Consider the following 22,303-nt stretch of genomic DNA (forward strand, 5'->3'; position numbering starts at 1 on the left):
TGGTGGAGCTTCATGAACAGCAGCAGGACCACAGAGTGCCGCTGCAGCCCCTGTGTAACCACCCTCACCCAGACTTGTAAGAACGTGTGGAGGAAGGCTTCATGTACCCGCCCACTCCACCCCCCGTGGACAGCCCAACCAAAAGGCTGTCATTACTTTGAAATTTTTTTAGTGGCCTTTTCCTTCCCTCCTATCCTCCTCCCAAACCACACCCAGGCTACCTTGTCAGTTCTCTCTCTCTCTCTCTCTCTTTTTATAATGAAGTAATAAAGTCCCTGTCATTTAAAAATCATGTATTCTTTATTTTCTTAGAAAACAAGCTGGAATCGAAGCAGGAAGGTGGGTTGCTTACAGGGAATGAGTCAATCAAGGGGGGGAGCATTCATCAAGGGAAAACAAACACAGCAGTCACACCGTACCCTGGCCCCTGATGAAACTCACTTTCAAAGCTTGTCTGATGCGCACCGCTTCCTGGTATGCTCTTCTAATCCCCCTGGTGTCTGGCTGCGCATAATCAGCGGCCAGGTGATTTGCCTCAGCCTCCCACCCCATCATAAAGATTTCCCCCTTAATCTAACAGAGATTGTGGAGCAAGCAGCAATAACAATGGGGACATGGATTTGGCTGAGGTTAGAGCGAGTCAGTAATGTGCGCCAGCGCACCTTTAAACGGCCAAATGCACATTCTACCACCATTCTGCACTTGCTCAGCCTGCAGTTGAACAACTCCTGACTGCTGTCCCGGCTGCCTGTGTATGGCTTCATGAGCCATGGCATCAAGGGCTAGGCTGGGTCCCCCAGGCTAACTACAGGCATTTCAACATCCCCAACTATTACTTTCTGGTCTGGGAAGTAATTCCCTTGCTGGAGCCGTTTAAACAGGGTAATGTTCCTGAAGACGCGAGCGTCGTGAACCCTTTCCGGCCATCCCATGTGGATGTTGGTGAAACGTCCCTTGTGATCCACCAGTGCTTACAGCACCATGGAAAACTACCCCTTGCGGTTAACTTACTGGGTCCCCTGGTGCTCTAGTGCCAAGATAAGGTTATGGGTTCTATCTATCGCCCCACCCCAGTTAGGGAATCCCATTGCAGCAAAGCCATCCACTATGACCTGCACATTTCCCAGTCACAACCTTTCGTAGCAGCAGCTTAATGATTGCTTTGGCTACTTGCATCACAGCAGCCCCCACAGTAGATTTTCCCACTCCAAATTGATTCCCGACTGACTGGTAGCTGTCTGGCTTTGCAAGCTTCCAGAGGGCTATTGCCACTCGCTTCTCAACTGTGAGGGCTGCTCTCATCTTGGTATACTGGCGTTTCAGGGCAGGGGAAAGCAAGTCACAAAGTTCCATGAAAGTGCCCTTACGCATGCGAAAGTTTTGCAGCCACTGGGAATCGTCCCAAACACGCAAAACTATGCAGTCCCACCAGTCTGTGCTTGTTTCCTGGCCCAAAATCAGCGTTCAATGGCTAGAATCTGCCCCATTACCAGTAGGATCTCCAAAGTGCAGGGGCCCGCAGTTTGAGAGAATTCTGTGTACGTGTCCTCATCGCTCTTGTCATCGCTCTGCCGTAGCCGCCGCTTCCTCACCTGGCTTTGCAGGTCCCGGTTCAGCATTGACTGAATGAGAATGCACGAGGTGTTTACAACGTCCACGATTGCGGTCTTGAGCTGAGCAGGTTCCATGCTTGCTGTGCTATGGCGTTTGCACAGTTCACCCAGGAAAAACGGCGTGAAACTGTTGTTTGCTGCTTTCACAGGGGGAGGGGTGAGGCTGTACCCAGAACCACCCGTGACAATGTTTTTTGCCCCATTAGGCACTGGGATCTCAACCCAGAATTCCAAGAGGCGAGTAGGCTGCGGGAACTATGGGATAGATATGGGATAGCTACCCACAGTGCAACGCTCAGGAAATTGATACTAGCCTCGGTACATGGATGCACACTGCCGAATTAATGTGCTTAGTGTGGCTGCATGCACTCGACTTTATACAATCTGTTTTACAAAACTGGTTTATGTAAAATCAGAATAATCCTGTAGTGTAGATGTTCCCCCTGTTTTAGGGCAAATGTGGAAATGGTTGGGAATTTTCGGTCAGTGCGATTTGTTTCTTGGCTACAGAGGAACCTGCAGGGCGAAAACAAAATTAACAAGAGGCTTCTAGGCAGGCAGCTGGTGAGACAAAAGTCTTTTGATCCTCTCATTTTTTGATATTTTGTCCCAAATTGGGGTGAAAATGTTTTAAAAAACATATTTTTTCATAGGAAGGGATTTTCATTTTCCAGCCAGCTCTAGTCAGATATCCCACTGGATCTTCACAGACCAAGCTGAGGAAAAATAAATATGCCCTCAGAAATCCATGCAGGTGCTATGATTCAAGATTACATCTATGGTACTGGCATCTGAAAGGGGGTGGGGGTCATATTTTTTAAAAAGCCTCCCCAAAAAACAAACAGTACAAAATTTAATTCCATCTGTAGCTATATTGACTCCATGGAATTACAAAAGAGTTAATTTAGCCCTTGGAATGCAATCTTGTACACCAGGGAACAAGGGGGTAAAAAATCAAACAAAAGTGAAGTGTCGAATTCTCAACTGTACTTCCATTACAAATACTGCAGAAGTCCAATATAAAATAATAAGTCAGAGAGGCCTCACTGATGGTGAAATAAACCGTACTTGTGCCAAAACGTGAGAGAAATTGTTCAAGAGTAGTTCATTATAGGAAATGTTACCTCATTAATGCCCATTGCTGTTAATGAGACTCTGGATTGTTGGCTGCATGCAGCACTGTATAGAGAGTCTAAGAGCATATAGTCACAGCACTGTTTAAGGGATGATAAATAGTTTCCTCATCCCAGCAGGAATTCCAGGATTTTTTTTTTCTGTTTGTAAAATTCTTCCCAGGGCACAAAGGGAGCACAGTCACTGCATTACCACTGGAGAAAATGCTCCATCTGTTTTTCTCTGTACCCAGCTATCTCTGCTGGCCTTATCTTCTCCCTGTTCATTGACCATCCCCTTTGAGGAAGCCAGTGTCAGGAACAACCTAACCCAATGGAATCCTTGTATTCTCTGGGAGGTGTGGGAGCTTGCCAATACTTCTTCTGTCCCCTGTCTTTAATACAGGATTTGAAGAGTTTGAGGACAGAGAGAGAGCAACACTTTGATGCCATTGGAGTTGTACCACCTGCCCATGCTGTTTTGTATATGTTCAAACTTTCTGTTACATCCACTTTATTTGTATCTGTGTTTACAAGGCATTTCTTACTTCCTAAGTGTCCAAACTACATCTGTTTAAAGGCAGATTTCTAAATGGAATTCAATACCTCAGTCATATTGGAAACATCATTCATTTAATTCAATCCCTCATTTATTAATGACAGTACCTTCTCACTAGTCTTTTCCTTTCTCCCTTGATACCTTTGTAAAAGCCCTTCTTGTTTTTCCTACCAACAGACCTCTCAGATAGCAGAGATGGAAGCTGAAGTGTGGCTGTAGTGCAAGGGACTACATTTTGAAGTTACAATCACTTTTGATGAAAGGGAATATTCTGCTTGTTGTCTGTCAAAGTTAAGTGAAAATAAGATCTGCACTTCTTATGGATGGAATCTATTCAAAATAAAGATTATTGTAATCTCCTGGGGCTTTTTAAATTTTGAATTATTTTTAAAAGTTTTAAATATGGATACATGATGTAATTCCTGATCCTGTTCATAATAACTCAATGTTAGCAGCATGGCAGAAGATATGGCATATGTTTTGGTGTTGTATAGTTATTTCCCTTTCTTTTCTTCCCAGTTATACTGAATTTATTAAGTAAATGACTGTTTCTTGCTATGAAATACATGTATGATTTAGATCCAAAGTTTGTGTCTCTTCTACAGCTATACAAGTAGTTAACCTTTCAATGTACAGTGCCTGTTTTATTCTTTCTTATAGCACCATAAATTTATGTAACACTTTAAAACCGTAGGATCAAAATTCGTCTTGTCTTTAGTGATGGCAACATTGGCATCTGTAGAATAACATCCATTTCCTGCACCAAAGAGGTTACAGTATAGCACAGATTGTAAAAGAAGGAAAACTTAAAAATGAAATCTGATAATAAGAAAATTGAATTTGATGCACCAAAACAGAGAAGCCAGGGATGGGATCCAGGAGGGGAATGGTGGGGTCAGAGCATTTGGGAGCAGCATTTTGAACAGACTGGAAGGGATATAGATGGGAAGCTGGAGCAGGGAAAGGTACCAAGGAAAGATTAGACTAAAATGTGGACAAGGAATTTATCAGTGGGCAAAGTGATCAATTGGTGGATCTGAGTTATTTAAAGGATTTAGAGAGTTGGTGTAGGGGAGAAAAAGTGAGAAAATTCAGAGATGAACCTGAAGTTGTTAGGCTGCGTCATGGGAAGGGTAATGAAACTGGCAACGGTAATACAGAAGGAAGTGATGTTGAGAGATTAGAGAGGAAGATGGCATGTTTGCTATTGGAGAGAATGACTTTCAGATGCCATTGAGTCATCTGAGAGGTGATGTTTATAAAACAATTGGAGATGTGAGAACAGGTAGCAGCTGGCGGTCCGGAGATGGGAGAGAGATTTGAAAGTAATTGGCATAGAAGTGGTAGCTGAATCAGCACAATCCTCTGCTGTTGGCTGTTTTTCAACCAGCTTGTAGAGTGATCACAATGTTTGGAAAATTTGAAATTGAAATGAAAAATTTTCAACATTTTTTTACAAAAACGTACCTGCATTTATTGACCAGCCCTAAAATTCAGTAGCTTTATACATGGCAGCCCCTCAGAACAATGGCAAGCATAGGAGTGAAGCAGTGTGTAACTAGCATTATGATGACTACAAACAACAGGTAAGATACTGAGCTGCAAGAGTTCAAAACTAGAAATTCCAATTGTGACAAACTTAGCACAGCTGCCTGTGGGTCAGCCAGGGGAGCTGCTTCTTCAGCTTGACTGAAAGTGGCTGCAGATAGATCATGAGGATCCTATGTTTGCATTTCAGCTTCAATATAGGCTAGATACATGGATGAAGTCTTCAGCTAGGGAATTCCACTGGTTGCTCTAGTGTCTGGCCTCTGGTGGGCAGAGAATATAAGCACCATTTGAAATGTAACTGCCATATTAATTATTGAAAAAGGATTCCCACCATAGCACAGAATATAATAGACTCATGGCTCAGTGTATTCTGTAATTCTTGAGTCCACTGACATGCTTAAAACTTTGTGTCACTCTTGTGGAGGAGACTTTGGCAGGTCTGTGGCAAAATTTCAAAAGGTGGTTATAATAAGGTTCACTTTACTGTACCTTGCAAGACATCACTGTGCTTCAACTGCATCGAGAGACTCCCATGCTGTGGAAGCCTGGCTCAAAACAGTACTTGCCACCCTGTAGCTGGGACTTAATGACTTTTAAAAACTGAGTGGCTGAATTTAGATCTGGTGTAGCACGCACAATGCCATCCGAGGCAAAATATGGATGAACATTGGGGTTAAAGAAGTTGCTTCTGCTTAGAAAAGTGATTTTTGAAAAAGCTAGTATAAGTGACAAAGTTAAAAATAGTAGAAGTAAATGTTTTAAAAAAATTCATCTCTGAAATATCTTTTTAACACTCCAACATGTCGGGGATATTAGCTTTGTTCTGTCCCCACCTACAGACTTTCTTTACATTACTATATCTAGGTACTTATGTGGCAATGATGGCCTTTTATCTCAGTACTTACAACACATGTAGCAAAGATGACGGAAATTCCCTAACTCCATGGCAGATTGTACTTTACTGCAGCAAATTAGAACAATCTGCACTGAATAAAGTGCCTTCTACTGCCATACAAAGGGCATTTAGTTCACTGGGCTAAATTCTGCTCTGTTATATGCATGTAACCTCTCTGACTTCACAGTCTGCTAGGTGTGACTTTTCCTCTCAACCACCTCAAGTTTTGGTGCCTACTGCTAGCTCTGACTCATGCTAGGAAACAGAGTTAAGGGTTGGAAAATTCTTTACCTACTCTGTGAGTGTGTGGCATTAACCAGAGTCCAGGGTGGGAGTGATGTGCAGCTACATCACCCCACTGGGGATTCACAAACCTACGGAGGCACAATCCCTCCTAGCGCTCTAGGCACTGCCTGCTAAATGTGCACTGTTTTCCCCTCTCCTTGGTCATTCAACTTCATAAGCCAATGTGGGGCAGAGGTGGTGGAGCCTGTTATTCATACAGGAAGCAATCACTGTGCTTTCCTGAGCAGAGGGACTGTAATTACCTTTGGGCATGGCACTAGATATGCTAGATGTGGTGGGCAGCAGGGGAGAGAGGGGAAAACTCCTTGAACTTGCCTTTTTCCCTCCTCCTGTGTACTTGCTTTAGAGATGCAGCTAATCTGATCCTGTAAAATAGAGATGGGTGGAGACAGTGATTTTACTATCTGGCTTACTTTTAAAACATCGATGGAAGCTAAGGCTTGGGTTTGGATTTGACATTATTGAAATCTGATAAGATTTTGAGGTAAAATGATGGAAATCTCATTAGATCAGCTGATCTTGTGATAAGCTTTGATCCAGAACTCTATGAGGCCTGCCTTCCCAAGACTTCCACTGTGTCTGAACTGGTACCATAAAAAACCAGGTCCTTTCCAACCGGGGCCGGATTTCTAATTAGGCATAGTAGGCATGTGCCAGCATTCTAGGGGTGCCAGCATTCTAAGGGTGCCAGCATTCTAGGGGTGCCTAAAAGTTAAAAATCGGCTAAAAGTTTCATTTTTTTATGGAAAACACAAATGTTGGCTGTAGGCATGGGGGGCACTGAAGATGCTGTGCCTAGGAGCACCTAAGGTGTAAATCCAGCCCTGTTTCCAGCCTTAGATCTGTTGTAGAATCAAATCTCTAGGGCCTGGTGCAGCTCAAATGTGACCTTCGTGGCTAATATTCAAAGGGATCAGGGTTTGAGTTTTGGACTGTTCTTTCCTATACGTTGGAATGTAACAAATACATTATTTGGAGATTATTACACTTACCGTGTAAAAGTGTGTATTGTGGGTGGGGGGATATCCATTGCATGCGATGGTATCAGCCATGGCTTGACTACTCTTGTCCATGTTGTGCTCCATAGTTCCTCAGGAATTCATGCCCCAAGGAGGGAGTGAGACATGGCTTTGCTTTTAGATGGTGTTTGTTGACCTGACCTGTGTGTCGGCTGGTAAAGAGGAAAGTTTGGGGGGGTCATCGTAGAGAAGCGTTTCAATGTACACGTTTCTGACAAGTGTGAATGACCATAAAATTAAGGAATGAAAGAGCCCAGAACTAGAACCAAGTGCTAGAGAGGAAGAATGGCCTTGTGATCGAGGTGCTGGCTTTAGGCTAATAATACCTGGCTTCAGTTCCTGTTCAGAGTTCTGTTGTGAGCTAGGGCAAGTCACTTGATCTTTCCATGCCTCAGTTCTCCATTTATTAAAGGAGGATAACTATTACATTCCTTTCCCCCAACCTACGTCTGTTATGTCTTTTTAGATTGCAAGCACATTGGGGCAGGGACTGTCTCTTCTTACTATTTGTATGTACCGTGCCTAGCACAATGGGGCTCTGATCTTGGTGGGAGGGGCAGATATGTTTTTCTTGAACATAAAAAATAATAATCAGATGCTTTTGACTTATTATGGCTGTCCTTGTGTTGATAGGACTAATTTTCACTTGTAGGGTTTTGAGCACCAGTAGTTTGCAGTGAACCATTTGTTTATAAGCTTTGAGAATCAGTACAGGTGATCAGTAAGGATCCTTGTAAAGTGCTGAAAAGAGATTGTTTGAATAATCGGAAAGCTTTACTTTTAAAGGAGTAATTTTTTAATTTAATAAAACTAAAGAGGCAGCAATCAACCTCCTGTTGCCTACAGCATAAACCTTTTCACAGATGCCAGGCATATTGTAGATGAGCACTAAGAATAATAATAATAAAAAAGTAAAATAACAAAACAAAATGCCCCCCCCCCATCTTTGACTGTCTGAGGGGTCAGTTCTGCAAAGTGCAGCAGACCTCCTGTGAAGTGCTGCACCCCACCAAACCCTCATTGACTGCAATGGAGGACGCTCAGCATTTTCCAAAAAGTGTTCAGTACCTTGCAGGACTGAGCCCTAATCTTGGCCATTGGCCATGGGAAAGTGTGTGTGTGTGTGTAAATCTATGGCAATATTGGACTGACTTTTTAACCCTCTTAGAGCAAAAAGTCCATATTTTACTCCTCATGATGGCAAGATCCTGAGCAAAATGTGCATCCAACAGCCAGGGAAGCCATTGTGGCAGTGAGAAAGAGGTGCATATGTCCTCTTTCCTAATGTTTTTGATAGACGAGTTCATTCGGCTGGACCTCTGGACCCATATGGAGCCACACGGAAGCCAATGAAGTTGTATGAAGGGTGTTCAGGGCCAGGCCTATGTGCTATCAATATGCCTTACTGGAAGGGAGAGAACAGGTCAGAGCAGGATCTGGTAGACCAGGATTTATGGCACAGAAAATATGACTCAAGAAATATGGCATATACTGCTATATTGAGGAGTGGGTGTCAGGCTGTCTAGAGTGGCTCGTGAAACGTGGGTGCCAACCTCAGGGCAGACTATGAAGAAGGAAGGCACAAACCCCAAACTGTCTGTGAGTTCTATACTTAGATTTCACCAACTAAGTATCAAGTATGAATGCCTCAAGCACTACAACCCCCTTACCATGGAGTCACAGACAGTCTATCTTGCCACCCAGGAATGCCTGCCTTTGTGATTAGATGTTCCCTTACATGAAAAATACAATATTCACATTACTCCCAGCCCTGGGGCTGACTTTTATTTTTCCCCTGGGTGCTCCACCCTACTGTGCCCAGAGGCCCCTCTCCTCCCCGAGGCTCACCCTTGCTCCACCTCTTCCTGCCCCTACTCTGCCTCCTCCCCCGGAGGCCCTGCCCTCACCTCGGCTCATTCTGCCCCCGCTCTGCCTCCTTCCCCGAGCGCCTCCTGCCGGCCACCAAATAGCAGATCGGCAGCTCATTGGTGGCCCTGCCAAACAGCTGTGGCTGGTGGGTGCTGAGCACCTCCTATTTTTTTCCTGTGGGTGTTTGAACCCCAGAGCACCCATGGAGTTGGTGCCTGTGCTTCCCTGTGTTAAAGGACCAGTCATTTACCTGAGGTCAATTGTACTCTAGATCTCTCACCACAGACAATGCTTGCAGCCCATCCTGTAATAAAGTAACCAAAGATTTATTAACTAGGAAAGAGTTATTTAAAAGACTAAAATAGATAAACATGCATACACAAATGAGTTAGTCTTAAGTTTCAAAAGTAATAGAAGTTACTGTGATATGCAAGCTCTGTATGGCCTTAAGGTTAACCCAAGCTAAGCAGCTTGAGGATTCCTTGCTTAAGGTTAGAAATATTGCCCACTCCAAACTCCAAGCAGCACAGTGATACAGTTCCTTCTGGTCAGGGATTTTTATTCTCTTCCTCCAGAGTTCAAACGGTGATGGGACGAGTTTTTGTGCACTTTCCTTCTTCGTGGGTGTGGGGGGAGCAATCAACAAAGTGGCTCGACAACTGATGTGCCAAATAGTTCACGTGGTGTCTATGGGCTTTTTTTGTTGGTCAGGGGATGGCACCTCTTGTGGTAAACTAGTATTTCACACTTCTTAATGCTTCTCTCCTGCCTGGGCGGGGTGTGTGGTGTCCAGTTTAACAGCAAATACTTTTAAAAAGACAGAACAAACATTAAAATATTGGTTTAATATTCTATATCCCTTATAACATGGGATACAGATATTACATGAGATTAATGCATGTAGTAACTCACAAACATTTCATAAAGTCCAAACACTAAATGCTTTCTCATAAACTTACCACCTATTTTAACACACAAGTGAGCCATGCTGGTTTCCAGCTATTCATTTGTCAATGTTCATTGAAGCTTAGGGGCCTTGGCATGAGCTGGTACTTGATCTGCCAGTGTCACAATGGGATCCAGCAGTTTGAAGTTGGTTAAAAAAATGTACCTATTTTGCTGACAGATATGTTTAATCATATGAGCATGCTAATCTTTTATATATTGAAACTTTGGAACTTTAGAAACAGATTATTTTATAAAGTAAATTTTATGAAACATTATCAGCATTTTGGCAAACCTCACCCCCCGAAAAACTTTGTTTGTTCTTCCTGCTGTGAAATGAAACAAAATAGCCCATAAGCTTTTTGTGTGGCTAACGATAGATTTTAAAGAAATAACAGGCTGTTGTCTTTCATCAAAAGGTTACACAGTTTTTGTTCTGTTTTTACGAGAAAACTAGCAGGAAATTGAGTCTGAACATTTTACAACTAAGTTGAGAAAGGAAGGGATGATGACTTTGAGGTAAAGGAAATTCCTGTAAAGGAAACAGATTCACAGCTAGAGCTAACCACAATTTTTATCATGCATGGTAGGATGTGCAGGTAAGATTTTTAGATATTACTTCTTTCAAGTAAGGTTTTTAACTGCTATTTCCAAACACTGTCTTCCCTCCTGCTTTTGTCTACTTTATTGGCTGGTTGGTTTTATTTTAATTATATATATATATATCTTCAGTGCTTATGCAACTATGGAAGTAAGTATATTTTAGTAAGTTGTTTTGCAACATTGTCTAGTTTTTGCTTCTTTCACGGATGTATCTGGTTTTTCTCTTCTCTATGTTGCTATTGTCAATCACCTTCTTGCACTTCACATCTGATTCTGCTCTACTTTACATCAATGTGCATCAGGAGTGACTCTCTTGAAGTCAGTGGCACTGCACTGATGTGAAGCTGCTGTAAATGAGTGAGATCAGACTCAGGACAATAAACTCTCTGCACTAGATCTTCAAGGGCTATCCTGACACTGAATCTCTCATGAACTGGATTGTCATTTCTTTGGATCAAAGATGCTATATAAATAAACAATATGTAGTGTACATAGGCTTGCTATTATACTGCAAGAAACCTTGAAGATCTGAAATACTGGTAGGGTAATATGCTTCATTCACTTTTTGCCTTCATTCCTTTACCACAGGAAATTAAGATAAGATTGTGATAATTATTTTGTATCTGAAAGGCTCTCCACAAATTGAATCAGTATCTTGGCTGGTGGGTAAGAAAGTTTGTTTTCTTCTCAGTGAACTGAAGTAGGGAAATTTTTCCCCTTACAGTGAATATTCACTACATATCCAGAGAACACTAGCTCTGCATAAAAAGGATGGATTGATAAAAAGAGGTTGCTTACTTTGTCCCCTGCACTCAGATCACCACTATGAGTCTGTGTGCACTGCCATCAGGGCCGGCCTTAGGATTTATGGTGCCTTAGGCGAGATTATTAAACTGGTGCCCCTGTGCCTGATCTGCTCTTAGCAACACAAACATAAGCTTATAGTATTGGAAAACTTGCCACATTCACATTATTAAAACCAGTTTAACTTAATTAAGCACACTGTAATGCTGATGGACTAGCACTAAAGAAGCAGCACTATAGAAAAAATTCTGATATGACAGACTGATGCAAATAATATATTTTTTTTAATTTATCAAAATTTTATTGGAAATTTATATGAAGAAACAAAGATTTGTTTTTAATTAAAAGCAATCTTTCTGGCTTTTTTGGCTGCAAAATCAGTAATAATGTCAACATATGACAAAGACAAAGTCGTGTCTTGTTCGATCGCAAGAATAGCAAGACCAGTCAAGCGTTCCTGACTCATTGTAGAGCGGAGATAGTTTTTAATGAGCTTTAGTTTTGAGAAACTCCGTTCTCCTGATGCTACTGTTACAGTAATTGTCAGTAGAATATGAGTGGCAATGTACACATTAGGATATATGTCAACAAGTTTGCGGGTATGAATAAACTGTACAATGTCCATCACCGATTTTGCATGTGGCAACATTGATGACAGTGTACTCAATTCTTTGTACAGTTCAAGTCCAATTAAATCAAAAGTATCACCATGCTTCAGGAGGCTTTCTAGATTCTTGCACTTTGTCATTAGTTGCTCTTGTTTTCCTATTTCGTTGAATTTAGTTATGTCATACAACAATCCAAACTGTTCATGGTGTACTTGCAAGGTATTAAACCTTTCATCAACAGCAGATACTGCTTTATCCATCACAACATTAAAAAATTAAACCTCAAATTTCTTTTCTGGATCATCTATGGGCATGATCTGCTGTACAGATTCTTCATAAAGAAGTGTTCCTGGCCTTTTTAACTCATATTAACTATGTATTTACTTTATGAAAGTTGGAGAAAACATTGTGAAAACGTAAAACATTGGCTGCCCAACTTCTGGGCTGGCAAAAGTTATACTGACTTACAGGGAAAAAAAAAAGCAGGAGAATCTTAGTACAACATATGGTCTCTCTATACCAGGGGTCAGCAACCTTTCAGAAGTGGTGTGCCAAGTTCACTGTAATTTAAGGTTTCTCGTGCCAGTAATAAATTTTAATGTTTGTAGAAGGTTTCTCTCTATGTCTATATTATATAAATAAACTATTGTTATTATCTGAGGTCTTGGCCACCGGTCCTGCTCAGGCCACTGCCAGCTGAGTAAATGAAACCCCAAACCGGCAGTGGGCTGGTGGCTGGAACCCTAGACAAGGATCCCAGGCCCTGCTCAGCCCGCTGCTGGTCTGGGGTTCTGACCACCAACTCCTGCCAGCCAGGATCCCGGCCGCCAACCCCCCCTCAGCCCGCTACCAGCCTGGGATTCTGCTCACCCAGGCTGGCAGGAGGAAGAGTGGGGCTGGCGGCGGAGCTCCTGACTGGCAAGGGGCCGGCAGCCGGAACCCCGGAGTAGCAGTAGGCTGAGTGCTGCTGGCACCCCAGACTGGCAGCAGACTGAGCCACTCAACCCCTCACCGGCCCTGCTCAGCCCACCACCAGCCCACTCAGCCCGCTGCCGGCTGAGTGAATGGAACCCCAGGCTGACAGCAGGTTGAGTGGTTCAACTGGCCTGCTCAGCCCACTGCCAGCCTGGGGTTCCTTGGGGGTCCCCAGGCCAGCAGTAGGTGCTGAGTGGGGCCGATGGCTGGTTTTCCAGCTGGCAATAGGGCAGCAGCCGGAACCCCAGAGCAGTGATGGGCTGAGCCGCTCAGCCTGCTGCTGCATACCATCAAAAATCAGCTCACCTGCCACCTTTGACACGTGTGCCGTAGGTTGTCGACCCCTGTTTTATACACTAGTAAGGAGATGAGCATATTACAGTTGTTGGAGGGCTCTTATCAGGAGTAACAGGCTATAGGAAAGTCAGTCAACATTTTTTGTTTCTCTGATGAAAACTGACTCACTCCCTGCCTCAAACCAAACCTGTCACTAATAATTGTCAACAACTTAATTTTCTGTTTTTGGCTAAGATATTGATTTTTTAAAAAAAAATATTGAAATTGGATTCAGGATTGTTAGCAAGAATTTTTGGCAAACAAAGTTGTTAAATGACAATCTAAATGGCAACACAGTACTGCTTTCATGCTTGGCTCACCCCCCAGCCTGCTGGTCCAACAGCTGCAGTAGAGGAGGAGATAGGTGGAAAACTGCAGGACCCCAAAATCTACCTCTTGGGGTGCAGAGTGCCAACAGCAGCAGCAAACCCTCAGGTCCAATCACACGCCAATGGGCACCGCCGCCAGCTCAACAGACCATGGTGAAGTTAGCACAGTATCTGATCTCAGAGACGGGGCACCCATGGAGCCACAGCAGCTCGTCCTGCCCTGTGCAGCTCCCCCCGGATGAGATGGATCGCTGGCAGCTGCCAGCCCGGGGAAGAGGCGCTCCCCAGCTAGGGTGGCCAGATCCAGATGTCCTGATTTTATAGGGCCAGTCCCGATATTTGGGGCTTTGTCTTATATAGGCACCAATTACCCTCACCTAGAGTGACCAGACAGAAAGTGTGTAAAATCAGGACAGGGATGGGTGGGTAGGGGGGTAAAAGGAGCCTATATAAGAAAAAGACCCCAAAATTGGGACTGTCCCTATAAAATAGGGATATCTGCTCACCCTACCCCAATCCCCTATCCTGATTTTTCACACATCTGGCTAACCCCAGCCAAGCCCTGTGTGACATTCCAATCCTGGCTCACTGCTAGGGAAGTGAGTTACTTTCACTTTCATTCCTCAGCGCGCAGCCAGCCAGCCTCCCCTCCCCCCCCCAGCACCTCACTCAACCCAGCCTTGACGGAGGGGTGCTCCTGGGGAGGAGGGTGAAAGGAGGAGGTGCTCCGTGGGGCGGAGGGGAGGTGAGCTCCTTTCCCAACCCTTACCCCCTCCCCTTCCCAGAGACCCCAGCAGCCAGTCCCCTCCCTCAGACTGTGCTGCATTCGGCTCTCTCTAGGACCCAGCAGCCCTGCTTCTACACTGTCTAGGCTGCCTGGAGAGTGGTGCCCCCAGGGAGAGTGAGGCCCTACGCCGCTGCCTATTCTGCCTATGCCTAAGGACGGCCCTGACTGCCATGCAGGAACAGAACCCACTTCAAAATAGTTAGCCATTACGGGAATGCATACAAGCCCATCTGTTCCAGTACCCTAGAACCTAGACTAGAAAAGCCTCACCTTCCTAATTGCCCCCTGGTTCCTCTCTCTCTCTCTGGCATCTCATTTAAACCACCCGAGTAGCTGGATCTTCATGGATCCACAGAGGCAATGCATTGGTAAGTATGCTCTTTTTCTCCTCCGTTGTCCTGAAGACTCTGTCTTTGAGAGACTAGGTAGCAATAATAATCCTCAGGAGCATTAATTGAGAAGGGACTTAAATACTGCCTAAATGGACCATTCTTTCTGAGCTGAGCTCCAAGAGTAAAAATGTAACATTTTGTAAAGGTATGAATCAAAGTGCAAGTAAGAACCTCCACATGCCGTGTGAGAACCAAGAGTCAATCCCCTGTATTCCCTGGTTACTATTTTCAAACCATACTAATACAAATCCCCAGCAGAGAGAGGACTGGATTCTGTTTTCACTCAGGCTGGTGGAAAGAGAGGAACCAGATGCACAGTTTCAGGAGGTGGGAGGACAGGACTTGTGTACTCTGGATTCTAGAATACTAGAACAAAGGGTAATGCAGCCCAATTGCTAATTGCTTTCAAATGCAATCCATCATTGTACGGCAGGGCATGCAGTCTCTGAAGGGCGCTCTCCAGAGGCAATGTTATAAAGGAGATGAAATTAATACATTTAGAGATGGTTGAAATGTATAAGTATATTTCATGAAAATTTTCATGAGAAATGTCTTTTTTTTTGTCTGTAGAATTTAAAAATACATATTTTTTCAACCAGCTCTAAGTACGTTCCACCAAGTTATCTCCATGAATGCTGAAACTTCAGCATTGCTTCATGCTTCTCTCCAAATTCTCATTCAAGTGATGGGATTATTTTTCCATAGGAAGTTTCACCTGCAAGCAACCTGTACTGACAGGGCAATAGACAAGATAATGTATTAAGTTGTTTTAATCATGAATGGTCTATGATTTTCTTCATTAATTTAGATGCTTATGCTTCTCAGTCTAGTTATTTAGCCCATTGTCCTTGGAAAGCTTTATCTAGCCAGATGTGGCAGAAGCAGAATTAGCCTCTGGACCTCATGAAGACTTTGGTGATGGACTCCTGTGATCTGGGGAAACAGGCAAAGTGAAGAAGAATCTCAGTTTTTATTTATTTATTTTTAATAAAGGTAAGTCTCTGGCCCCTTCCCTTGTGAAGACAGCCTCGAATTAGAAATTAATGCAAACCAATAGGTAGCAGTGAAAGGAACAAACGGCTGGGCTGTACTTCAGCAGCAAGAGACTTCAGTCTCTTCCTGACACACCTCCCAAAGTTAACTGATTAATATTGTGTATCTCAAAGAATCATCCTGCTGACCCTTCCCCAAGCTCCTCAAACCAGCCTCCTGTCAAGTGGTGTGATTGTGGTGAAAATGCATCTGTTTTCTTTGCAATGTGTAGGCTTTGTTAGCTGACTCCCAGGCCCACCCCAAAAATGCTAAATCTGGCTTTGGACAAAAGTGTTAGAGAGTGTATGATTTCTTCCTCGCTGCCTTCTCAGCAGGTCAGCAAGAGAGACCTTCCTCCCCATAAGAAGGGGGCTGGATATTGGCTGTTAGGAGGAGGAACCTGGTGGAAGGAATGAATGTCTTTTGGTTACTGGAAATTTGGTATGGGTGCATGTGTGTGTGTGATGGTTAAGATACACATCAAAAGAGTGTCCTGGTTATGATTTTACCCAAAATACAGAAAAAGTACCATTGACTTAGAAATGACAAATACAGTATGGGACGTCCTCACATGAAGTTTTGACCTAACCATGGTCCAAATGCTTTTCTGCTGCACTTTCTGGCACTGGGATGGCTGTCTTTTGAATTAATACAGCATAAAACAAAGGCAGCCCTGCCTCCTGATTCAGAGTATCCCAAGACCCCCGGAATGGCAGCTTCATGATGATTTTAAAATCCATGAGAAAAGGGCAAGATGAGCAGGTGCTAATTTAGTATCAAAAGACAGGAGGGAAATGAGAACCATATTTGTCAGGAATAAAGACAAATAGAAAGCCTTTTTCAGTTTCTGGCATGTGACTGCAGATCACCTCTCTGTGTAGAATAGTTGCCCCAAAAGCTGCAAAATGGAAGTATGTTCATTAATGTCGCTGATGTAAAATAAACTGGGTGACGTACATCCCTCTGCTTGTGTGAGTGGGACCTGATTTGCATAATGTGCCCACAGCTCAAAAAACTCACCCAGGGATTTTTCTTGAGTGTGAGTCAGAGCCTGATACACAGCTTTGCAAGTGCAGTGTCACTTGGTGGGCTGATGAAGGGGTTCAAAACCAGTTTATATAGCCGAAGTTCACCCAGTTCAAGGGTAGCTAATGCACAGTGTTTGATCAGCTGTACTGAGAAGCTGAATAGCTCAGTCCAAGCCTTGTATGATGCCTAGGCACAGCAGAGGTAGACACCGTATTCATGCTAAAAATGTTATTAATTATTATGCTGAATGTCACACTGAACAACTGGCTCGCTTGGTAGAATTATAGCCGCAACTATGAGAACATGTTTGGGGTTTTTTTACATTATATCTGCAATGGCTATTGGAAACTCTGTTCCTGCTGCAAATCTGTGCTTCTTTGTTGGTGCAGATAACTCACACTGCTTGGAAGGCTGTGCTAGCCCAGAATTAGCCTAGGAAGGAGGCTACATTAATTTACAAACCAAAAAGTCACTTTATTAGTCATCTAAATCATTTGATCAGATGGACGCAAAACAGTCATCTGGGACATATAAATGAGATGGGAATTTAATTTGCACATAGGTGCAATTCTAGCAAAACTGTGGTCTAAAGCCTCTTAGGAGAGGCTGGGTAAGAGGTGGGACTGAATGAAAACAGAGGTTGCTGTAAACTGACAACTCAATTGACTTCAATGGAGCTACAATGATTTACATCAGTTGAAGATCTGACCCACAAGTGTCTAATTAGTGCCTAATTCACCCTTTGGGGGGGCTATCAGGCTAACTGCATGCACAAATGCTTTTGAAAATATGGCTCTACATCTATCACTCCCTATACAACTTGTTTTAATTAAAGTTTACAGTATGTGTATATGGTCCACCATGGATCTGCACAAAATGCTCTGCATGACCAAAACATGGCACATATCAATTTTTTAAAAGACACAATCACTTGGGGGGAAATGCTGTTTACCATTTTTATTAAGGCTTTCAAGCGATTAAAAAAATTAATTGCTATTAATCACACAATTAATTGTGCTATTAAACAATAATAGAATACCATTTCTTTAAATATTTTGGATGTTTACAACATTTTCAAATATATTGACTACAATTACAACACTAGAATACAAAGTGTACAGTGCTCACTTTATATTTATTTTTGATTACAAACATTTGCCTCGTAAAAAAACAAGAGAAAAGGCATTTTTTCAATTCACCTAATACAAGTACTGTAGTGCAATCTCTTTATCACGAACTTACAAATATAGAATTATGTACAAAAAAAACTGCTTTTAAAAAGAAGAGTGTAAAACTTTAGAGCCTACAAATCCACTCAGTCCTATATCTTGTTCAGCCAATCGCTAAGACAAACATGTTTGTTTATATTTGTGGGAGATAGTGCTGTCTGCTTCTTGTTTATGTCACCTGAAAGTGAGAACAGACATTTGCATGGCACTGTTGTAGCTGGCGTCGCAAGATATTTATGTGCCAGATGCGTTAAAGATTCATATGCCCCTTCATGCTTTGACCATTATTCCAGAGGACATGTGTCCATGCTGATGATGGGTTCTGCTGTATAATGATCCAAAACAGTGTGGATCGATGCATGTTCATTTTCATCATCTGAGTCAGATGCCACCAGCAGAAGGTTGATTTTCTTTTTTGATGGTTCATATTTTGTAGTTTCCACATTGTAGTTTTGCTCTTTTAAGACGTCTAAAAGCATTCTCCACACCTCATCCCTCTCAGATTTTGGAAGAGACTTCAGATTCTCAAACCTTGGGTCGAGTGCAAAAGCTATGTTTAGAAATCTCACACCGGTACCTTCTTTGCATTTTGTCAAATCTGCTGTGAAAGTGTTCTTAAAACAAACATGTTCTGGAACATCATCCAAGTCTGCTATAACATGAAATATATGGCAGAATGCAGGTAAAACAGAGCAGGAGACATACAATTCTTCCCCCAGGAGTTCGGTCACAAATTTAATTAACATGTTATTCTTTTAATGAGCATCTTCTGCATGGAAGCATGTCCTCTGGAATGGAGGCAGAAGCATGAAGGGGCATATGAATGTTTAACATATCTGGCACGTAAATACTTTGCAATGCCGGCTAAAAAGTGCCATGTGAACACTTGTTCTCACTTTCTGGTGACATTGTAAATAAGAAGTGGGCAGCATTATCTCCCGTAAATGTAAACACACTCGTTTATCTGAGTGATTGGCTGAACAAGAAGTAGAACTGAGTGGATTTGTAGATTCTAAAGTTTTACATTGTTTTGTTTTTGAGTGCAGCTAAGTAACCAAAAAAAAATCTACATTTATAAATTGCACATTCACGATAAAGTGATTGCACTACGTACTTGTATGAGGTGAATTGAAACATATTATTTTTTTTATCATTTTTACAGTGCAAATATCTGTAATAAAAATATTATAAAGTGAGCACCGTACGTTTTGTGTTCTGTGTTGTAATTGAAATCAATATATTTGAAAATGTAGAAAAACATCCAAAAATATTTAAGAAATTTCAATTGGTATTCCATTGTTTAACAGTGCAATTAAAACTGTGATTAATCACAATTTTTTAAATTGTGATTAATTTTTTTAGTTAATCAAATGAATTAACTGGGCTAATTTTAAAGAGTTAAGGAAATTAGTTAGGGAAGTGGATTGGACGGAGGAACTAGTGGATTTAAATGTGGAGGAGGCCTGGAATTACTTTAAGTCGCAGCTGCGGAGACTGTCGGAAGCCTGCATCCCAAGAAAGGGGAAAAAAACCATGGGCAGGAGTTGTAGGCCAAACTGGATGAGCAAGCAACTCAGAGAGGGGATTAGACAAAAACAGAAAGCTTACAGGGAGTGGAAGAAAGGCAGGATCAGTAAGGAAAGCTACCTTGGTGAGGTTAGAACATGTAGGGATAAAGTTGAGGAAGGCTAAAAGCCGCATTGAACTGGACCTTGCAAAGGGAATCAAAACCAATAGTAAAAGGTTCTACAGCCACATAAATAAGAAGAAAACAAAGAAAGAAGAAGTGGGGCCGCTATATACTGAGGATGGAATGGAGGTTAAGGATAACCTAGGCATGGCCCAACATCTAAACAAGTACTTTGCCTCAGTTTTTAATAAGACTAGTGAGGAGTCTAGCGATGATAGAGGGATGATAAATGGGAATGTGGATATGGAAGTGGATATTACCGCACCTGAGGTAGAGGCCATACTTGAACAGCTCAATGGGATGAAGTCGGAGGGCCCGGACAATCTCCATCCGAGGATATTAAAGGAACTGGAGCGTGAAATTGCGAGCCCGTTAGCGAGAATTTTTAAGCAATCGATAAACTCGGGGGTTGTGCCGTATGACTGGAGGATTGCTAATGTAGTTCCTATTTTTAAGAAAGGGAATAAAAGTGATCCAGGTAATTATAGGTCTGTTAGCTTGACGTCTGTAGTATGTAAGGTCTTGGAAAAAATTTTAAGGGAGAAAGTAGTTAAGGACATAGAGGTCAATGGTAATTGGGACGATTTGCAACATGGATTTACTAAAGGTAGATCGTGTCAAACCAATCTGATCTCCTTCTTTGAGAAGGTGACGGATTACTTAGATAAAGGAAATGCGGTAGATATAATTTACCTAGATTTCAATAAGGCGTTTGACACGGTTCTGCATGGGGAACTGTTAGTTAAATTGGAAAAGATGGGGATGAATATGAAAGTTGTAAGGTGGATAAGGAACTGGTTAAAGGGGAGACTCCAGCGGGTCGTATTGAAAGGTGAACTGTCAGGCTGGAAGGAGGTCACTAGTGGAGTCCCTCAAGGATCGGTTTTGGGACCGATCTTATTTAACCTTTTTATTACTGACCTTGGCACAAAGAGCGGGAATGTGCTAATAAAGTTTGCGGATGACACAAAGCTGGGGGGTATTGCTAACACGGAGAAGGACAGGGATACTATTCAGGAAGATCTGAACCACCTTGTAAACTGGAGTAATAGAAATAGGATGAAATACAATAGTGAAAAGTGCAAGGTCATGCACTTAGGAATTAATAATAAGAATTTTAGATATACTTTGGGGGCGCATCAGTTGGAAGCGACGGAGGAGGAGAAGGACCTTGGGGTATTGGTTGATAGCAGGATGACTATGAGTTGCCAATGTGATACGGCTGTTAAAAAAGCAAATGCGATCTTGGGATGCATCAGGCGGGGTATTTCCAGCAAGGATAAGGAGGTGTTAGTACCGTTATATAAGGCGTTGGTGAGACCCCATCTGGAATACTGTGTGCAGTTCTGGTGTCCCATGTTCAAGAAGGATGAATTCAAACTGGAACAGGTTCAGAGACGGGCTACTAGGATGATCCGAGGAATGGAAAAACTGCCTTATGAAAGGAGACTCAAAGAGCTTGGCTTGTTTAGCCTGGCCAAAAGAAGGCTGCGGGGGGATATGCTTGCTCTATATAAATATATCAGGGGGGTTAACGTTAGGGAGAGAGAGGAATTATTTAAGTTTAGTACTAATGTAGGCACGAGGACGAATGGGTATAAACTGGATATTAGGAAGTTTAGACTTGAAATTAGACGAAGGTGTCTAACCATTAGGGGAGTGAAGTTCTGGAACAGCCTTCCGAGGGAAGTAGTAGGGGCAAAAGACTTTTCTGGCTTTAAGACTAAGCTTGATAAGTATATGGAGGGGATGTTATGATAGGATCGTTAATTTGGGCAATTGATTTTGGATTACCACCAGATAGGTCTGCTCAATGGTCTGCGGGGAGATGTTGGATGGGATGGGAACTGAATTACTGCAGAGAATTCCTTCTTGAGTGCTGGCTGGTGAGTCTTGCCCACATGCTCAGGGTTTAGCTGATCGCCATATTTGGGGTCGGGAAGGAATTTTCCTCCACGGTGGGTTGGCAGGGGCCCTGGAGGTTTTTCGCCTTCCCCTGCAGCGTGGGGCACGGGTCGCTTGCTGGTGGATTCTCTGCAGCTTGAGGTCTTCAAACCAATTTTGAGGATTTCATTAACTCAGTCCTGGGTTAGGGGTTGTTATAAAATTGGATGGGTGGGGTTCTGTGGCCTGCCTTGTGCAGGAGGTCAGACTAGATGATCATATTGGTCCCTTCTGACCTATGAGTCTATGAGTCTATAATTGACAGCCCTAATTTTTATGCTGCAGTTTTGTGCACCATGTGAAATAGCTTAGCACTTCTCACTCCAGTGTAGTGTAGACTATCATTCAAAACAAATGGCCATTTTCCTCTTTTACAGCAAAGAAGATGATGCTAACAGAGAACATCTCTGATCATCTACTTAATAGTACTTCACAGGCCAACTAAGAACACATTTTTCCAGAGTGAATCAAAGTTGCAAAGGAAAAAATGTTCACTTTTTGCTGGATCCTACTATTGTTTATCAAAGGAGCAGAGGTTAGAGAGTTTAATCTGACAGGTAAGAGATTGTTTCATGTCTTACTGGAAATGTTTAAAAAATATTTTTATTGGTTGGTAAAAATCAATATACATCCCATCATCATTTTATGAGTTTTCACGGATTCTGTGTAAGACTTT

At 42.6% G+C, this 22,303-nt stretch overlaps 1 protein-coding gene across 1 annotated transcript in view; it reads left to right on the top strand.

Moving 5' to 3' along the window:
• Window positions 1–15,559: 15,559 nt before the first annotated feature.
• IL18RAP (interleukin 18 receptor accessory protein) overlaps window positions 15,560–22,303 on the top strand; it is a 34,130-nt gene continuing 27,386 nt past the window's right edge. Inside the window, exons 1-2 of the mRNA XM_050922040.1 lie at window positions 15,560–15,696; window positions 22,005–22,184. Coding sequence (XP_050777997.1) covers window positions 22,115–22,184 — 70 coding nt within the window. The 5' untranslated portion in view covers window positions 15,560–15,696; window positions 22,005–22,114. The remainder of the gene's footprint in view (window positions 15,697–22,004; window positions 22,185–22,303) is intronic.

Source organism: Gopherus flavomarginatus, chromosome 1 (assembly GCF_025201925.1).
Source record: "Gopherus flavomarginatus isolate rGopFla2 chromosome 1, rGopFla2.mat.asm, whole genome shotgun sequence".
In the NCBI taxonomy this organism is placed as follows: domain Eukaryota; kingdom Metazoa; phylum Chordata; order Testudines; family Testudinidae; genus Gopherus; species Gopherus flavomarginatus.